Source organism: Neovison vison, chromosome 11 (assembly GCF_020171115.1).
Source record: "Neovison vison isolate M4711 chromosome 11, ASM_NN_V1, whole genome shotgun sequence".
Taxonomy (NCBI): Eukaryota; Metazoa; Chordata; class Mammalia; order Carnivora; family Mustelidae; genus Neogale; species Neogale vison.
The window spans coordinates 106,416,623-106,436,071 of record NC_058101.1 but is presented as its reverse complement, the minus strand read 5'-3'; the positions used below and the strand labels follow the sequence as shown (position 1 = coordinate 106,436,071).

The 19,449-nt window shown below is 35.0% G+C and overlaps 1 protein-coding gene across 2 annotated transcripts in view; it reads left to right on the top strand.

The window, feature by feature from the left end:
- The window catches only part of BANK1 (B cell scaffold protein with ankyrin repeats 1), a 268,683-nt gene that overhangs the window by 96,575 nt on the left and 152,659 nt on the right, over window positions 1-19,449 (top strand). For both annotated transcript variants that reach the window (XM_044224400.1, XM_044224399.1), the window contains exon 7: window positions 7,709-7,905. In XM_044224400.1, the coding sequence (XP_044080335.1) occupies window positions 7,709-7,905 (197 nt within the window). The remainder of the gene's footprint in view (window positions 1-7,708; window positions 7,906-19,449) is intronic.

Sequence of the window (19,449 nt, the reverse complement as noted above, 5' to 3'; positions counted from 1 at the left end):
CTAAAGTGTGTATCTATGCACTTCCCACTCATATTTTTTTAAAGATTTTATTTATTTGACAGAGAGATCACAAGTAGGCAGAGAGAGAGAGAGAGAGAGGCAGGCTCCCCACTGAGCAGAGAGCCAGATGAGGGGCTTGATCCCAAGACCCTGAGATCATGACCTAGGCCCAAGGCAGAGGCTTAACCCACTGAGCCACCCAGGTGCCCCCCCCTCATATTTTTATGTAATACAAGAGATAACAAAACTGTAGCAAAGGGATTTGATGGAACACTATTTCCCTTTGCATTTAATTTTCACTGTCAAGGCTTTAGAAATATAATAACCCTAGCAGTATTTTTTGTTGCTTGAAATTCTAAATAGCCTTCTGTGTTTACTATTTCAACAGGATGTGGAGAATGGCACCTCACGTGTTGCATTTATCTTCTCCTGTCACAGAACAATCAGATTCATACACCCAGCAATGCTCCGTTTTATAGACCCCCAGAAATATTAACATTTTAACAGACTCCAAATCCTATGATGAAAGGAATGAAAATTATTACCTTTCTTCAACCTTCACAAATGTCATCCTTACTCTTTTAATTGACATCTAATTAGCATTCAGGGAAAATTATCCTAAAACCATCTGTGGCATGGCTTCTAACCCAGAAGAAAATCAGAAGTCCCCAGCCCCTCTAATTTTATAAATGAAGAGTCAGAGGTCAGGAAGATGAACTTTCTTAAACATTACAGATTGAGTGGCTGAGCTGGGATTAGAAAGCAGTTCTCCTGACTTATCTTTTCTTTGCTGTGTGCTTCATTGTGTTGTCCTGAAGTGGCCACCTGCTCATTCTACTTTGAGTGAATAAATATTTATGATTCTAGATAGTGATTTATGAGAACAAATGGATTACATAGCCATGCACTTCCAATTTGTATCATCATCTTTTAAATTTTTAAAGCTTATATATTCCCATTCTATTATTCTGGTGAGCAAGGTTAATCTTTTGAAAGCTTTGGTTTGATTACTTTAATCTAATTATTGGCCACCTCTTATAGGGATTACCTTGAACTTTTAGAAATGGCTCAGCATAAACAAATATATGACTCAATTTCTTTACTACGTACCAAGTCACCTATTTATTTTTATTTGCAAAACTAGTGAAATTGGAATTTCTTTGAAAAAGGAGAGACATTAAATTCTGTTCTTCTGAAATTAGCATTCAACAAACGTGGGTTGAAACAACTGAAACTGAAAATTTATTTCATCCAGAAAAAAAAGTCAAAAGCAAACTGACCACACTTTAGTGTGAATTGTGGTTTCTTATTTACACCTTGATAATAAACTTCATTGCATTTGCAATGAATCTTGATTAATTCAATGAAAATTTTCATGAAATGAAACAGGCATACACTACAGAGTAAGCAAATTTTATAAGACTTTTTATATCTTCTTAAGGAACCCATTATTTTAATCTAATAAGTAAGATTATAAACTACTTATAAAATAAACATTGTATGCACATCAAAGGAAACAATCAACAAAACCAAAAGACAATTAACAGAATGGGAGAAGATATTCACAAATGACATATCAGATAAAGGGCTAGTATCCAGAATCTATAAAGAACTTATCAAACTGAACACCCAACGAACAAGTAATCCAATGAAGAAATGGGCAGAAGACATGAACAGACATTTCTGCAAAGACATCCAAATGACCAACAGACACATGAAAAAGTGCTCCACATCACTTGGCATCAGGGAAATACAAATCAAAACCACAGTGAAATACCACCTCACACCAGTCAGAATGGCTAAAATTAACAAGCCAGGAAACAACAGATGTTGGTGAGGATGCAGAGAAAGGGAAACCCCCCTAAACTGTTGGTGGGAATTTAAGCTAGTGCAGGCACTCTGGAAAAGAGTGTGGAGGTTCCTCAAAAAGTTGAAAATAGAGCTACCCTGCAACCCAGCAATCACACTACTGGGTATTTATCCTAAAGATAAAAATGCAGTGATCCAAAGGAGAATGTGCACCCCAATGTTTATAGCAGCAATGTCCACAATAGCCAAACTATGGAAAGGGCCTAGATGTCCATCAACAGATGGACATCCATCTAATAGATAAAGAAGATATGGTATACACACACACACACACAAGCTGGAATATTACGCAGCCATCCAAAAACTGAAATCTTGCCATTTGCAACGACATGGATGGAACTAGAAGGTATTATGCTAAGCAAAATAAGTCAGTCAGAGAAAGACAATTATCATATGATCTCACTGATATGTGGAATTTGAGAAACCATAAGAGACTCTTAATCTCAGGAAACAAGCTGAGGGTTGCTGGGGGGTGGTGGTGGGAAGGTTGGGGTGGCTGGGTGATGGACATTGGTGAGGCTATGTGCTATCGTGAGTGCTGTGAATTCTGTAAGACTAATGAATCACAGACCTGTACCCCTGAAACAAATAATGCATGACATGTTAATAAAAAATAAAAATAAATGTAAATTTAAGAAAATCACTAAATGGTGTATGAGTAAGACTAATAGGACTCTGTTTCTCATTACATGTTCATCACAAGAGGCTATTGCTCCCATTATAACAACAAGCAAGATGATTTTCAAAATCAGTATCTTTTTTAATCCAGCAGAAAATTCATGACAAAAAAGCCTAAATAACCAAATTCTAGAAAGAGTCCTTCATAAGAAAGAAGAAATTCATGACTTCCTTTGTCCTTTACAGAGCAACAAGAACTCACTATTGATGAGGAGTAAAGAGAAACCAGTTGAATATTTAGCAAACTTTAAGTGGATATACAAGGCTAGTGTGATGGACAAAAATCCCACAGAGCTCCAGTTACAGACTGGGTCTGTATCACCCACTACCTCTCTTTTGTAGGCTGTTACAAGTGCACAGAACTTGTATATCAAGGGCTGGAGGGCAGGAAACCTGAGAGAGCTCCTTGAAAAACATTCTGACCCCTCCCTGAAGTCCTGGTCCTGGCTGCTGAAGAGTGAAAGGGTCAGGTTTGCTGAGGCAAATCCCACCAAAGCTTTTACCATGAGCTTACAGAGAGCATACGGAGAGGCATCAAAGCTGGAAGAAATACTTCCAAGCTATTGGAATGGTAAGGAGTCTGTCTTAACCAAGTATACTACAGAGGCCTCACAAAATCTAAAAGAGATATTCTGATGTGAATTCTGGAGGCAGGACTGGAGGAAAAAAAGAATATCTGGTAACCCAAAAGCTGACAGCCAGTCTGTGCAGCAGCTGAGGTTTCTTGAGTCTCGGCAAGGCTCAGATGCCAACCTGTGCTGAAGAAAGTTGTGATCCTGCCCTCAAAATATTTGAGGCCAGTTGTTAATGGAAGCTAAGTAAAGATGCAAAAATGACCAAGCTCAGTTCATCGACAGAAAAATTTCACTCCATTCCCAAATGTGGTTGTCTGACTGAGGCGATGGTATGCCTTATTCTGGGGATAAACATTATTTACTTGAGCTCTTTAATATAATACAATAAAAAATTATGAGGAATATGAAGAAGGAAGAAAAGGTGACCCTTGGTCAAGAAAAGAGACAGTGATTAGAAGCAGACACAGAAATGTTCCAGATGTTGAAATAATCAGATGAAATACTAGAAAAGCTATGATAAATATGTTATAGAATTTATTGTAAAAGTTAGGCAACGTGTAAAAAGACGGCAATTTTATCAGAGCAATAGAAATTATAATAAAAAAGGAAATCCTAGAAATACACAATCTCAGAAATTTTTAAAAAATTAAATGGAGTTAATTGTAGAAACAACAGAGGAAAAGAGAATCAGTAAACTTGAAGACCGTCCAAATAAATTATTCAAACTGAAAAAGAGATGAAAACTCTAGACTCAAAGTAAAGCCATAAAAAAGAACAAGATCAGTTCATCTACCTATTAATTTGACTCAATTCTGATCCAAGCTGCATAGAATAATATTAAATAATCTAACATAGTGTAATATTCCCTTAGTAAAAGTGACAGAATGAAGCAAAAAAATTTTGAAGAAGTAATGGCCAGGAATGACCCAAAATTGATGAATCACATCAATCCACAGATTCAGTAAGCCCTGTAACTCCCAAGCAGAATAAATACAAAAATATCATACTAACACACACCATAGTTAAACTGCTGAAAATCAAAAATAAAAATAAAGTCTTAAAAGTAGTTATAGGGGGTTGAGGAGGAGAGGGTTAAGAGTTTCAGTGGGGAAAGCATATTCCATAGAGGAAAACGATTTTAAGAATGGTATCTGACCTCTCATCAGAAATAGAGGCTGGAAGACAATACAATACACATGCATATATGATTCCACTTATATGAAATCCAAGAAGAAATCAAACTTACCTATGTTGATGAAAATTAGAAAATGGCTGCTTCTGAAGTGGAGAATTAACTAAAATGAGACATGAGAGAATTTGCTACCATGATAGACACTTCCTTTTGCTTGTTTTGGGTGGTAATTGCATGGATGTATAAAATTGTTAGAATTCATTAAACTCATTAGTGCAATTTTAAATCATACTTTCATAAAAAAAATTTTAAGCCCCAGAAACACATATATCTTTACACAAAAAGATCATGTGATCTTTTTTTTTTTTTTTAAAGATTTTATTTATTTATTTGAGAGAGAGAGTGTGAGAGAGAGCATGAGCGAGGAGAAGGTCAGAGAGCGAAGCAGACTCCCCATGGAGCTGGGAGCCTGATGTGGGACTCGATCCCGGGACTCCAGGATCACGCCCTGAGCCGAAGGCAGTCGTCCAACCAACTGCGCCACCCAGGCGTCCCGATCATGTGATCTTTTTGTGATTACAAATATGCCTGTGCAAGATACAGAGGAATCCATTTATATCTCAAATTCTCATAATAATCAAATCAAGGTGAAAATACAAAAAGTATGATTTTTATAGAGTATACATAAAAGCCTGAACTAGTTCTTAGCATAATCATACCTGTATTGGCATGAATATCTTTATTCATATACATAAATATAATATTATATTCACATGCTGAGTATAATTTGATGTTCTACAAAAATAATGCTAAAGATCATGATTTAATTAACATTAAAATAACCTAACATAGTTCCTATGAATCATTTCAAATTCTTTGAAAGGTTAGCTCTGTCATATTTTAATTTAAAGAACTTAAATTAGAAATTTTTTCGTTATTGACTATGTATATTAGCAGGCTGAGCATTTCCAACTTAATGAAAATAAGCAGGTAAAATAACCTCATCCAAGATAATAGAAAGGGTTGCTGTAAATGATTTATTTAGGTCAATTTAAAACTGATTCATCATTTTATAAAGGACCAACTATTCTGGGGTAGAGCTCTCAAGATCGTACTTTGGAGTAATGAAAAGAATTAGGGATCTTATGGTTGGAACAAAGATGAATTAGGACAAGGATGCTTTAATCTATTGACGAATATTTACCTAATGCCTATTATGTTTCAGACACTTTGCTGGGCACGTTTTCTGTGTTATGTCCCTTAATTATCTCAGTAGCCTTACAATTTTGGAAGAGAAGGCTAGGCTCAGATAATTAGGAGCATGTTGAAGTTCACATAGTCAATGCCAACTCTAAGCCTGTGCTTTTGCGACTATCATATTCTACATCGTCTAAAGGTGCTTGTTTGCTCTCTCTCTCTCTCTGTCAAATAAATAAATAAAAATCTTAAAACAAACAAAAAACAACAACATTTCTATTACTGGTTAGGAACATAAAAAGATACCCTCTAAGGCTCTTTCATGTCTGTAACCTCACAAAGTATTATAGTATATTAATGGATTTTAAGCTGCCACTAGAAATGAAGCAGAGAAATGGGAAATAAAGAAGCCAACCTTCAAATCTGTAGCACCCTTTACTATCGCTATGATCTTAAATCCATAGAACTTCTTCCATACATGTCAGAAAACACAGTTCACAGTAGCAGAACTTTTAAGAAAGGCAGCCTGAAAATCCATGACCTCTTGTCCCAGTCCTTGTTACACTTTTTGATGTACAAGAGAGATTTTTAATAAAGTTTGTTGTTGTTGTCTCTAATATTATATTATTTGAAACTTGAGGGATTTACTGACAGGGGTTTGGTGAGGTTAAAAGGTGACTGTGTTCCCAAAATGTTTAAACATTTCTTTAATGATAAAAACATTTTAAATTGCATTGACAGTGATTTACAATTTCACCAGAATAGCAGTGTGTTAGAATAATGCAAAAAGCATTGATTGCCAGGTGGTGTTTTTTATTTATTTTATGATATGTCAGTGAGACAGATAACCAAGGACTTGTAGAAATCTGATATTATCATGTCAATATTTCCTTGATTAAATTTTCCCTGGTTTAATAATAACAGAAAATTATATTTCATGGTGCCTCTTAATAAAAATAAATAAATAATTATATCTTAATACCTTTTTAAGTAACTACATTTTTATTTTGAAGATGGTACCTACTTTAGACAGTTTCAGCTTTCACAGGCTCATCTTCATAAAATATAAGAATACCATATAAGAAGGGACCAGTGCATTATCATTGAAATATAACCATGGAATTTACCTATAGCCGTTTAGTACTAACACATTTTAAAAGGGTGAAATATTTCCTTACAGCAAAGTTCTTAATGTTCTTAATGTATCCTGGAGGCTTTTATTTTGTTTTCTTTTAAAACATATAAACCAGCAAACTAAATACTTTATTCTGCCCTGAGACACCCAAGTGAATTGAAAACTCAAAGTTTCATTTCCTTTTTTGTTCCTTTAGTCTACAAAATAGCAAAGAGGTAAATGAAGCCAGATTCAGTTTTCCAAAATAATATGGAAGAAAATTGACTTTTGTTTTGACACCTTTGTTTCTGATGCCATAAGCCTTCCAGTTGCTTGCTCCTGATAATGCCACAGCTATTCAAGCAAGCTGGTGTGTAATTTCTGTGACACATTTTTTCCAGCGAGGTGTGAAAGTATAGCATAATAACAAACCAACACTCATTTCTGTGTGTATGTGTTTTCACTGAGATAGCTGTTTACATTCACTGTTTTACAGTTATACATAATTAATACTTCTAATTGATAGTTAATAACCAATTTTGAAACTCTGAAACATTGATATGAAAGCTATAAAATCCTGATGGAAATTTCCATGCTGAAGATTTTTATCAAAGTGCTCACCTGTATTTTCTGTTGCAGTTCCTTTTTGAAAGAAAAATTTTACATAGAAATCTCATATAACCTTTCCAGCAATTATGTGTCCATCTCACATTCAGAAGGCAGCAAAGTAAACATGGCAGTAGAAAACACAGAAAGGTTTTATAGATGGACCTATTTAATATTGTTAGTGTTTGACTAATGTTGAAATAGATTTAAAAAGAGTTATTTCAATATGATATTTGTGTTGTTTTATTTTGTATTTCAGAGTTTGATGTGCTTTTCCAAATTAAAGTTACCCCCGAAGTCAGAGGGGGGCATTAGTGCTAGTAAGAATATTAGTTTCTATTTATTGTATGCTGAGAAATACAAAGAAGGAGATGCTTTATTGTTAGAACCACTGATGGTTTCTTACATGCAAAATCACATTGAAAATCTGTTCTACTTTGTGAGAATTACTTTTAGGAGTAAATTGTGTTTGACTTTTTCTTGTGGCATTCCAGACAAGATAAAAACACATTAATCCTTTGCCTCTTATGCTTACAGATACTCATTTCAAAGAACTCCCAACTCTTCTCCACTGTGCGGCAAAATTTGGTTTAAAGAACTTGGCTGTTCATTTGCTTCAATGTTCAGGAGCAACCTGGGCATCTAAGATGAAAAATTTCGTGGGTTCAGATCCAGCACATATTGCTGAAAGGCATGGTCACAAAGAACTCCAGAAAATCTTTGAAGACTTTTCAGTAAGAGTTTTTTTTTTTTTTTTCCATTTTATCTCTAAAACTCTTTTATAAAGTGTGTGTGTGTGTGTGTGTGTGTGTGTGCGCGCGCGCGCGCGCACGCGCACGTGCGCACGCATGGACACACTGCTCTTTTGGAAATGACGCTACTGCTAGGCCACTTTGTAGTGTCTTTTGGTCCTGAGTCATTCATTGTGTTAAAAAGCATTTTGCAAGATAGGTCAACTTGTTTTATTATCACTATAAATCAGCTCTGACTCCATGCTTCCTCCCCTAATTAGCTCTTTTTTAAAACTTGTCTTTCTGGCTTCTCTATAGTCTGTTCCATATTGAAGAGGAGATGGTGAAAAAGCAATGAAAACCCATTACCTTTATTATTTTTTCATTCAAGAGTCTAAGTAAGACACTATTAGGCTATGAAATTAGATAATTATTAGCTTAACGGAAAACATTTTGATAATCATTCAAAAAGTCTATTCCATAAAAAGTTTATTCATATTACTTAAATTTGTTTCTCATATGTGATTCCTTTGCTCTGTTAAGTCCCAGATCCTTATTATGAAGATTAAAGCCCCAAATTTCAGAAGGATATTAGCTTAGCATTAGTAAGAATATAACCAAGAGAAGATTTTGAAGGATGAGACACTATCTTAGTATATAGAATACACTTTGTGTTTTTATGATCAGCTTTAGAAGAGAAATTATTTTCTCTTGTAACAAGAGAAATGTATGTACATTTTGCTCAAGAAAGAGAATTATGCTTCTGATGGCTGTTTGGAACAAGAATTGTCTTGGTGAATATGTCAAAATTTGTCTTTGAATTCTCAGAAGATAAATAATTTTATTGCCAATGAACAGTTAATATAGAGCATTGAAATGCTATTGGAAGCTTCGGGTCATTTTTAGCATTCATTCTGATTATTAGATTAAGTCAATGTAATGTCAGACTTTATAAACCATTGATATTTATAGATTTCAGAGAGTGAAATGATAACCAATCTATCTTTTTTCTCACTTTTAAGAAATAGCACAATAGAATATCTGTTGTTTTTATTTAAAATAAATCAGAAATGAATAAATAAATAAATACAGAAATGAAGTTTTGTAACAAAATTGAAAAGGTACCTATTTTTATTCTATATCCTTCAAATCAGGAATAAGAATTATTTTTGATCCTAAAAAGATTTCAGATTATGACTCTCGTGTATCTAATGAGTGCATTCATTTTAGTAAGTATCTACTCTCTACAGTCATTGACCAGTATATGGTATATGTCTCAGGTAAGTCAATGAATCAGTTCAGCCTTGAGCATATTTGCCTACAGTACTCTTGTGCAGTGTCCCTGGCTTGCCTGTGTCAATTCTTTACAACCCTCTTCTCAAATTTTTAACCACTGGCGGACTTAAGTTAAAATTTCCTATGAAAGTCTATAGCATCCAAGATTAGTTTCTAAGATAAACCCTGATTTTCAGAGTGATGCTTTCACTTTCCATTCTCCAGTGAAGACTCAGCTTTTAACAGGTGCAGCCCCATGCAAACTGCATGTGCCCCATAAATAACATGAAACTAGATGTGAATTAAGTTTAAAGGTACGATTTGATGAATATGGAAAATTATTTTCTTTTTCTCTCACATCTGTATTTGTATTTGTACCTCTGCTCTTGTAGTGATAGCAATGATACAAGCTGATGGTATTATGGTATTATTATCTATGCTGGTACTGAAAACATGAAAGAAGTGTAGGTGTTAACTAGATAACATTCTCAAAAAAATGAAAGCTACTCATTCATAATGAAGAAATTCTGTTCATAGATTAGCATGGATAGCCTAGATAGAAATTATTGCCCTTAAGTCACTGTTCAGTCTTTTATAATGGCTACATTCTAATTTTGCAGTTATACTTGATCATTTATGCTATGAAATTTATTAAGTGATTTTCTATATCTTGTCTCTTTATGAGCAATTAACATTTTGCCAGAATGTCTATAGTAGACATTGCCATTATAGGTGGGATAGATGAATTACTTTGTGAATGTTCTGATGTCAGTGAGGAAGTAACTGTAACAATTACGAGGGACAGCAGTTTTATTTATTTATTTTTAAAGATTTTTATTTATATATTTGACAGAGAGAGAAATCACAAGTAGGCAGAGAGGCAGGCAGAGAGAGAAAGGGAAGCAGGCACCCTGCTGAGCAGAAAGCCAGATGCTGGCCTTAATCCCAGGACCCTGAGATCATGACCTGAGCCAAAAGCAGAGGCTTAACCCACTGAGCCACCCAGGCATGTCTGGGACAGCAGTTTTATAAGGGCATATTATGGTTATGAATAATTAAATATAACAATTTTGTAAGCTGCCAAAGGCCTTTTCGCGAATGCGTGGTTAAGGAAACAGGAACAAATATATTTCAGGTTGTGACACACATGGAAAAGTGTGTTTCCTGTTGATTTATTTTTCTGATCATTCTTCTCATTATCAGTTTTATTTAAATAAATCCAAACATCATCTTAGTGAAAGTATGCCAGATAAACACACATTGAAATTTTATATTCTATATTATAGTAGCTAAGTCTTTTTAAAAGTATATCTAAATCTGATAGAGAAAAAAATGCACAATCTCATTATGCTGCTATAATACTTTGTTTCTTTAATAGTATTTACATAGCTTTAATGTTATAATCACATTCTGATACATCTAAGATTGTGACATATGTGTTCAGACTTTCTATTATAAAAAGCCTTTCCATTAATCATTGTTTCAGAATTGTTGAAAGGAGTAGATATTCTTCCAGGTTTGAGGGTTACAATCCAATGAACCATATTTCTGTACAGAAGAAATATATATTTTTTAAATTCAAACATATTTTGTCCCCAACTGATTGACTGATGTGTTTAATTCTTTCCAATCCCCCATCAGTGAAACACTATTAATTCTAGAATTTCACAGAGAATTACAACACAGTGTGTTTGGTCATTCCGAATAAAATGGTTAGGAAGAAAAAAGCAATTGTGATTTTTAAAAACATAGAAAAAGAGAGAGAGAACCATTGGCAAGCATTCATAAACAAACAAATGCCATATCTTAGTGAAACTATATGAATAATAAGAAAAAAGAGAAGAACCTTTAAATCACATCTGTTATATTTCTTCATGGCATTTTTCCTTTGAGAAGCTAATAATTTATACATAATATATGAGCAGAACCTTTTTATTGTGAATGCATAGCTTTCATGTTTTAAGAACATCATCAAATTAATACCTACATTTCTTTTCAGGTTTTCGGTACTATTCAGTACTACTACAGATAATAATACCATATATTTCTATGGTCTTTCAAATAAATTATTCTATTTTCGGTTTCTGACAATGTCTCCTGGGAGAATCACTCTGAAAGGTGGATGAACAAAGAGGGTAAGGGTTGGTATTTAAATCTACAACCGAATGTGAACCACGATTTACTTAACAAATTTCTTGAGGAAATCTCAGACTTTTGCAAATAACAAAAAGTAAGATTGACAACTAATTCAGCCCTCTAAAAAGTCAAACCTTTAAATACAAAAAATAGCTGAAAAATTGAAAATAAACCAGAACTTGGCCACAAATTAAGTCATACTTTGTGATTCAGCACGCACAGCAAAAATTAGAACGTGTTTTAAACAAAATAATATGTGATATTTCCTTATATTATCCAGACTGTGTTACCCCATCCATCTCCAGTGTAGCACACTTAACAAAATGACATCAGTGTGTAAATGGACAGGGAGTTAGAGATATATCCTCCTCTCTTGGCTGAAAGTGGAGTTGGAGAACAGATTTTACTTCTCTTTGGAGCAACATTCAGATTATCTTTTTCTTCCACCACAGTGTTCTCTTATGTAGTTTTATGTGTGTGTGAATAAGATCTTAATCATCAGTCATTTTCATTAAAATTTTAGGAAACAGAAAATCAGCTTTCCATGCACTTTCTCTAGCTGGCTTTTCAGAAGGACTCTTCACTGGAAATCTTTCTATTGTTCACATCTCTGATGAGATTTCTGTGACATCTTGCTCTCTCATTGACTTATCCCAAAACTGCTTTTTGACCCTGTGGACAGTGGGCTTGTGTGTGTGTGTGTGTGTGTGTGTGTGTGTCTGTGTGTGTACGAGAGAGAGAGAGAGAGATTCTGCTCCTCTAATATATGTCAGACAATGACTCTGGAATTTTTTCAAATGGTCCAGAGTTTGGAATGAAAGTACAGAGAAGTAGATGTTGAAGCACTTTGAGAATCCCTTCATAAAGCAATGATTGACTGGTATAGATAAGCTATTATTCAGAAATAAGAAATTAGAAATTGGACTTCATGTTTAGGCCAGTGAACATCACTTAGCATTGCTCACTTGGTGTTGTACATACTGTTTGTTCTCTAGTAAATTGCTCATTTAGTTTAGTATATGTTAGTACATACTAATTCAGGCTGCATAGCAGCATACTCCGCTTTGCCAATGGGGTTTTTCTTCCTGTAAGTCTAGAAGCGCATAATGGGCAATGGGTTCCCTTCCCATCCCACTGTTGGGTGCACAGAAGGTACTCAGTATGTATTTAGTCTTGATGAGGCAGAAGCTAAGTGTCCAGTTTAAGAGCTTGTTTGATCTCACTTACCCAATAATATGCTTAACTAGGTCCCATGATGTAAATAAAATAGTTGGTCATATTCTCTTTATATTCAGGATTTTTTTAAAAGTTTAGTTTTAGAGAATTCATGGACAAATATCCCAACTGCTAACTTCAGCATATATTTTTAATAGGCCAGCCTACAATGAATTTTAAAACTCTGGCCTATGTTCAATATTGATGTTCTTTTAGAACCGAAGAACCTAAAACAAGTCACATAACTGCACTCAACTGCAGGCATTACAAATTCATGTTTCAGTTATGCTTTTGGAACTACTTAGCAGCCTTTTCCTAAAATCCCATTAAATGCACCATAGTGGCTATTACAGAATTTTGTTCCTCTGTAAGTCTGCAAACCCAGTTTTAATACTCTAACTCTGCCGCTCTAAACATCCTGTTAAATTCCCTCAACTCCTCTCTCTTGTTTGCCAAATTTTCCATTTTTCTCTACACATAGGGCCTTGGGATTCAGCCAGCTCTGGATTTGAATCCTGATTTCATCATATACCAAGTTTGCATCCTTTAACAATCTCTTCACTTTCTCTTGGCATCGGTTTCTATATCTGCAAATGGAAAAAAAAATAATTCCTTATGGGTGTTTTTAGGACCTGACAAAATAAGTGTGAAAGTATTAAGTACATAGTAAATCCACAATAAATTATATTGCATCCACCTTCTTTCCTTTAATTTGTTGTTGTTTAAATCAATTTTATTTCTCCCCATCAATCACACTGTCTCTTCCTCTTGCATCATTAATCTTTCCCATTATACTGACTCCTCTCTGAACAAACATGTTCAAACACATACATGTAAACCTGTGTGTTTGCACACACAGGCACACACACACACATTCTAACAGCTCTGCTTTCTCTTCGATTTGTTTTTCAATATCAGAATTAACTGAAGTTATAGTTCTTCATTTCGCTCTGAAGCTGCTCTCTCAAAGGCCATGAGTAATCCACTACCATAGATCAGATCCATTGGCTTCCTCTAAGGTGTCCTTTTGCTCAGGCTTTGGCATAAGTTTCCATGACCCTGCCATCTCCCTAAATTTCCACTGATACCTCGTGAGTTTCTTCTCTTACCCCAACAGCTAAAGTTCTTCCTATACAATCTTTTCTTATGACTGATAACTAAGTCATTGTCTTTAACTTGGGCCTTTCTCCTGACTTAAGACTCCAGGTACAGTTTGCAAACATTGTTATCTTTGATGTATTTGCTTCAGACATGGGCAGTCTCCAGTATCCTAAGAAGGGTCGCACCCCTGCTTATGGTGGCTAGCTGGTCTTTAAAGTCCCTAGCAGTCTTATGTTTTTATGATTATTTGTCCTCTAATTCCTCAGAAACCTTCCAAACTTGAGTTCTTTTGTTTTTCTCTGGCTTCATTAAAACCAATTAGCTTGTGAGAACAGATCGTCTCGTGCTGTCACTTACATGCCTGCTGGTCAAAAGGAAATGCAATTTCAGTGAGTGCAAAATTAATCACAAATGTTAATTAGAGCAATCAGTATTGACACCATAGCTTTAGTGAGTAGACCTCATGAAATAAACACAATGATATGCTTTCAGAATGAAAGTATACAAAAGCAAATGAATTGAAATTTCACTGGGAAAATAGGAGTCTTAGAAATTTTTGTCTGTTAATTGACTTTGAATTTCAGTCATTCCTGGTGGTTGAGGATATGAAAAAGTATTTAATGTAATCCAGTGAAGACAGGGTATATACTTCTCTACTGGTATTTTGGCATGGTTTCTCCTTTATATAAAGCCCTCTCCAAGGTCAGATTACATGAGAAAAATGGAGAACCACATATATATTTTTAAAAAAGAATATTCATCAAATATCATAGCTCTGAGCCAAGCAGGATGATTTCTTCATTCTCCTTATGTAGCAACACCTTCCTTGGATATATATGGATGTGAGAAATTAAAGATTATGTCTGACTTATTTTGCCTCCAAAAATATAAAAGAAAAATAGATGGTACCAGTTGAAGTCTAAATATTGGATTTGTTTTGAATAAATTAATCAACTTTCACTTGAAATGGAAAATCAGTAATCTCTTTCATTTTAGTTTGGCAAGTCAAGTCATTGACTTATTCAACAAGTATTTCTTGAGTACCTATTATGTATCAGTATTGTTCTAGATACTGGGAATTCAAAACAGACCAAAACTCCAGTTGTCATAGAATTTAAACTCTAATGGGAAAAAAAAGACCATAAACAAATAAATAGGACATATAATGTGTCAAATGAACATTAGTGTTTAACACCACAAAGAAATAGGAAGCATGACATTGTGTTGGGTGGTACGGAAAACAGTTCTGGTAAGAGAAAACTAGTACAGTGAACGCCAAGACCCAGGGGCGGATGTACCTGGCATGTCCATAAAAGAGCAAGTTGGCAGGTGTTACTGAAGCAGAATAAACGAGCTAGAAGGAGAATAGTAATAGGGTCAGAAAGGTCACACAGGCCAGTATCTGAAGAGTGGTGTAGGCAGAGGTGAGGAATTGGGAGAATGAAAGCCATTAAGGAATTCCAAAGAGAGGTATGACAAGTTCTGATTTAACTCTCTAACTTCTACTTTGACAACAGACTGTAGAGGGCAAGAGCAGGAGGGGTGAGAACTGATTGGAGACCGTCCCAATCATCCAGAAGATAAATGACAAAATGACAGCAGTTTAGACTAGGATAACAGTGAGAAGTGGTTAGATTAGAAATATTCCAGTATTTTACAGGAAAGCAACTGATTTACTGATTATTTGGCAGCAAAATGGAAAAAAGGTGAGTAGTCACTGATATCTCCAAGGATTTGGGTACAAGGAATGAATTGCTTCCTATGTATTGAGATGAGGAAGATTGTGTGAAGAAGCAGTTTGCCAGGGAAGATCAGTAGTTTGGTTTTAGGTGTGTTAAATTTTAAATACTTATTAGACATTGCGAAGTTTAGAAGTTGAAGTGATGGAGTACCAGCAGAAAATAATGAGCAGCAGACCTTGAAGTAGAAAGAGACATCAGGAAAAAGCCAGAGAGAGGGAAATTTTCACAGAGGAGGCAGTCAACTGTGCACAGTGTTACTGACAAGTTAACTAAGATAAGGACAGAGAATCCACCATTGGGTTTAGCACTGTGGCCATCAAAAGCAGTTTGTGGGAAGTACCTGAGAGCGGGAGGTACAGTCAGAGGTGTGGGAGAGGTAACAAGCCATGACATGATTAGAGAGAGACAGTTCTTTGGGGTATTTTACTATAAAGGGAGGAGAGAAAAGGTATTATAGACAGTAGGGAACATGGGGTCAATAGAGGTGTTGGTTTTTCATTTTTTTAAAGATTGAAGAAAGCGCCTGGGTGACTCAGTTGGTTAAGTGTCTGCTTTAGGCTCAGGCCATGATCTCAGGGTCCTGGGATTTTGCCCCACATTGGGCTCCCTGCTCAGCAGGGAGTCTGCATTTCCCTCTCCTTCTGCCCCTCTCCCTGCTCATGTGCTTGTTCTCTCTCATTCTTTCTCTCTTTCAAGTAAATAAAGTCTTTTAAAAAATAATAAAGATTGAAGAAATTGGGGAACCTGGGTGGCTTAGTTGCTTAAGTGGCCAACTCTGGATTTCTGCTCAGGTCATGATCTCAGGGTCCTGGAATCGAGCCCCATGTTGGACTCCATGCTCAGCAGGGAGGCTGCTTGAGGATTTTCTCTCTCCCTCTCCCTCCACCCCTTTCTCCCACTCTCTATCTCTGAATAAATAAATGAATCATAAAAAAAGGGTTGAGGAAATTACATGCTTGAATAGGATAAGAAGGATGCGAATACCAACAATATGTGTGTATGTCCATTTATACGTGTATATTTATATATTTCTCCTTAAAAATTAATCATAATAAAAAGTCTTTCCAAATGTTGAAAGATGGAACAGTGTGTCAGTGGGAGAACAGAGAGATTAAGATGGAATCTTCTAAGGGCGCATGAGCACCATGATACTTTGGGAATGATTCTGGTGAATATTTTACTCTAATTTAGTTTTCCCAAATATTATTGGGTGTGTCTTATCAGCTGTGTGTGGAAACAAGTGTGAAGCATATTCTATATCAGACATACATTCCCTCCAATGGGTTAGAAATCTCTGGTGAAAATCATTTAGGGGAGGAGAGACACAGCCTCCAGCTGGGATGAGTATCTTGGAGAGAAAAGGAGCTGACAGGGGTAAAAATCAGAGTGTTTTCATCTGTCAGACATTAATGTCCACTTGCATTGACAAATCTTAGACTCAAATCCTCAATTTGAGCCTGTGGCTTAGACTTCATTTGAAATAAGAACCTCTCTGCCTTTATTAGTGTTTAATTTGTTTTTTCTCTGTACTGCTGAGTCCACTTATTCAAATCTGGCTCTCACTAAAATATCAGTAAGCCAATTAATCCATTTCCTTAATGAGAACTCTCTATTACAAGAATGGGTTACTGCATAGATTTATATTGAATCTATCAATCTTGCATTGGGTGGGGAGAATGCCAATTATCCGAGCAATCTAGCTCATTAGCGCGGTATTGGACCGCATTGCGGAACAAGCCTGCGGACGATTACAACAGCATCGTGGGAATGGTGAGGTCTTGGAGTTGGTTATTTGCTGAAGACCTGTTACATATGTGGTTGGGCTAGAGGCTCTATGCACACTTCCCTTTTCCATGTTCTCAACTATTCTCTGGGGGACTGTTACTTTCTTTATATTTTGGGAAGTGTAGTCTCATAAGTTGGAGAGTGAGTAAAATTTGGAGCCAGAATCTTCATCAGATGGCTTCCAAAAGAGAACGCTAGCTGTAAAAATAATAAGAACCTACTAACTTTAGGGTCTCACTATGTGAATTCTGTAATGATTAGAATGATTCTTCCCAATTTTTGCAAAGACTAATAAAAAGTGGAAGAGAAAGGGAATGGATTTTTGTATCAGCATTAAGGGAGCCAGAATGATCTAAATTTTAATAATAAATACTGAGCGAGCCAGGTCCTTGCCCCCAATCTGCTTATGCTCTCTGCCCTTGTATTCCAACCTTATACCCATAAAATGCTTCTATATTGAATGTTACCTCAATGTTTTATTGTTATCACTAAAATCACTCACTCATTGTATCTGATACAATAGGATTGTTAGAGGAGGGAAGGAGAACAGAGAAAACTCTGTACTTATATTTTTCTCTGAAATCCACTTTATTAACTATCAGAATGTTGTAATTTTCCAAATTATATATACAAAGGCCTTTAGAATTTATAAAGCTTATCATAATTTTTAAACTTCCCCATGAATATATTTTAATATTTCAGTTAGTTCAAGAGTTATTTTAATACCTAATATTTTATAATTTTAAAAATTGCATAAATGATGCATGAGTAGTCCATTTTTTTCTTTCCTGTTTGGGATATTATATTCTTATCCTAGTTTGGGATATTACTCCTGAAGTAATTGTAGCAAATATTATTAATCAAATTTCCTTTTAAACAGGTTATACTGTAACAGCCCTCAAACAGAGAATAAAAATGGTTTTGTTCTGTTATTTTTTTTAGTCTGTTTTCTACTTATTAAGTCAATAGAGGTTTTCAATTCCCAGAAAAACTTAAGTGGTCATAATCTGAGTAGTAGAGATTGGTATTTAGCAATAGTAAGCTAATGCTGTTAGCCTTTCCCTTGTGCTTATATTCTAGTTAGTGGTGGAAAGACAGTAAATGAATAAACAAACAAGGTAATTTCAGAAAATGATATATGCTATGAATATTTTTAATTTAAAAAATTAAATTCAATTTAAATGTAGTTATAAAAATGGGACTTTGTCACATTATGCTTAATATCAAGCGTTATAAATATAGATCTCCATTTAATATTAGATATTGTGGTATCTTCATAACATAATCATGTGTTAATATAATTCATATGTTAACACATTCAAGCCTAGACTCTATTTCCTTTATCACGCTATCAATTTGACAATAGTACATCAGAGTTTATAATTACATATTAATGTATGTGGATATGTGTTTAATATCTGTCCCACAGAACTGTAAATTCCTCACAAACTTATGTTTGTTTACCATTGTATCTGCTATACCCACACAGTGATTCTCAGTAGATGCTCTCCCTCACACATACAAACCTATATATACATTAATTGTATTTGTTGCATTAAAAAAACGGTTTCTACAAATATTAAGAATATACTCTATGCTGGATATTACTGTATTTACAGTAATACAAGATAGACCAGTCACTCCCCTTGAGCTCACATTTACAAGAAGGAGGGAAGAACAAGTGTTCTTTATTATCTGTCCTTCAAAATTCTACCACAAATTTTGCCCCCATATCCAATCTCCAACCAGCAGTTAAATACTTTGGAAAAAAACAGATTAGTGTAAGAATAAAAAATAATAAAATTAGCAAAATGTTATACAGAATTTGCAGTGTACTGGTATGTGTTTTACTGCTTTATGATAATAGCTCTGTTTTATTATTCCCATTTCACAGATAAATGTATGTAGTGTAGAATGATTAAGTGACTGCCCAAAGTCACATAGCTGGCAAGAGGTAGAGCTGAGGTTGAATTCAGACAAGGTACCTCTAGCTTGCATGCTTTAACACTAGACTAGATCTCCATACTTCAGAAAGGCACACATAACCTTTTTTAGTGTTTTCTCTAACAGCTTACCCTACTATAAATCTGAAAGAAGACTTTTCTGCATAAAATTATTGTAGTACCTCACATATGATTCAGTGCAAATGGAAGTCTGGGTGCAAATTCAGTTTCACCTGTGTTTCATGCAGATGAACTAAAGCACCTTTAAAAATAAAGAAAAAGAAAAGACCAAATTCTAGTTTTAAGAAGTCAAATTAAGTTAGCTGATAGCTTTGCTTCTTTTCTGAACT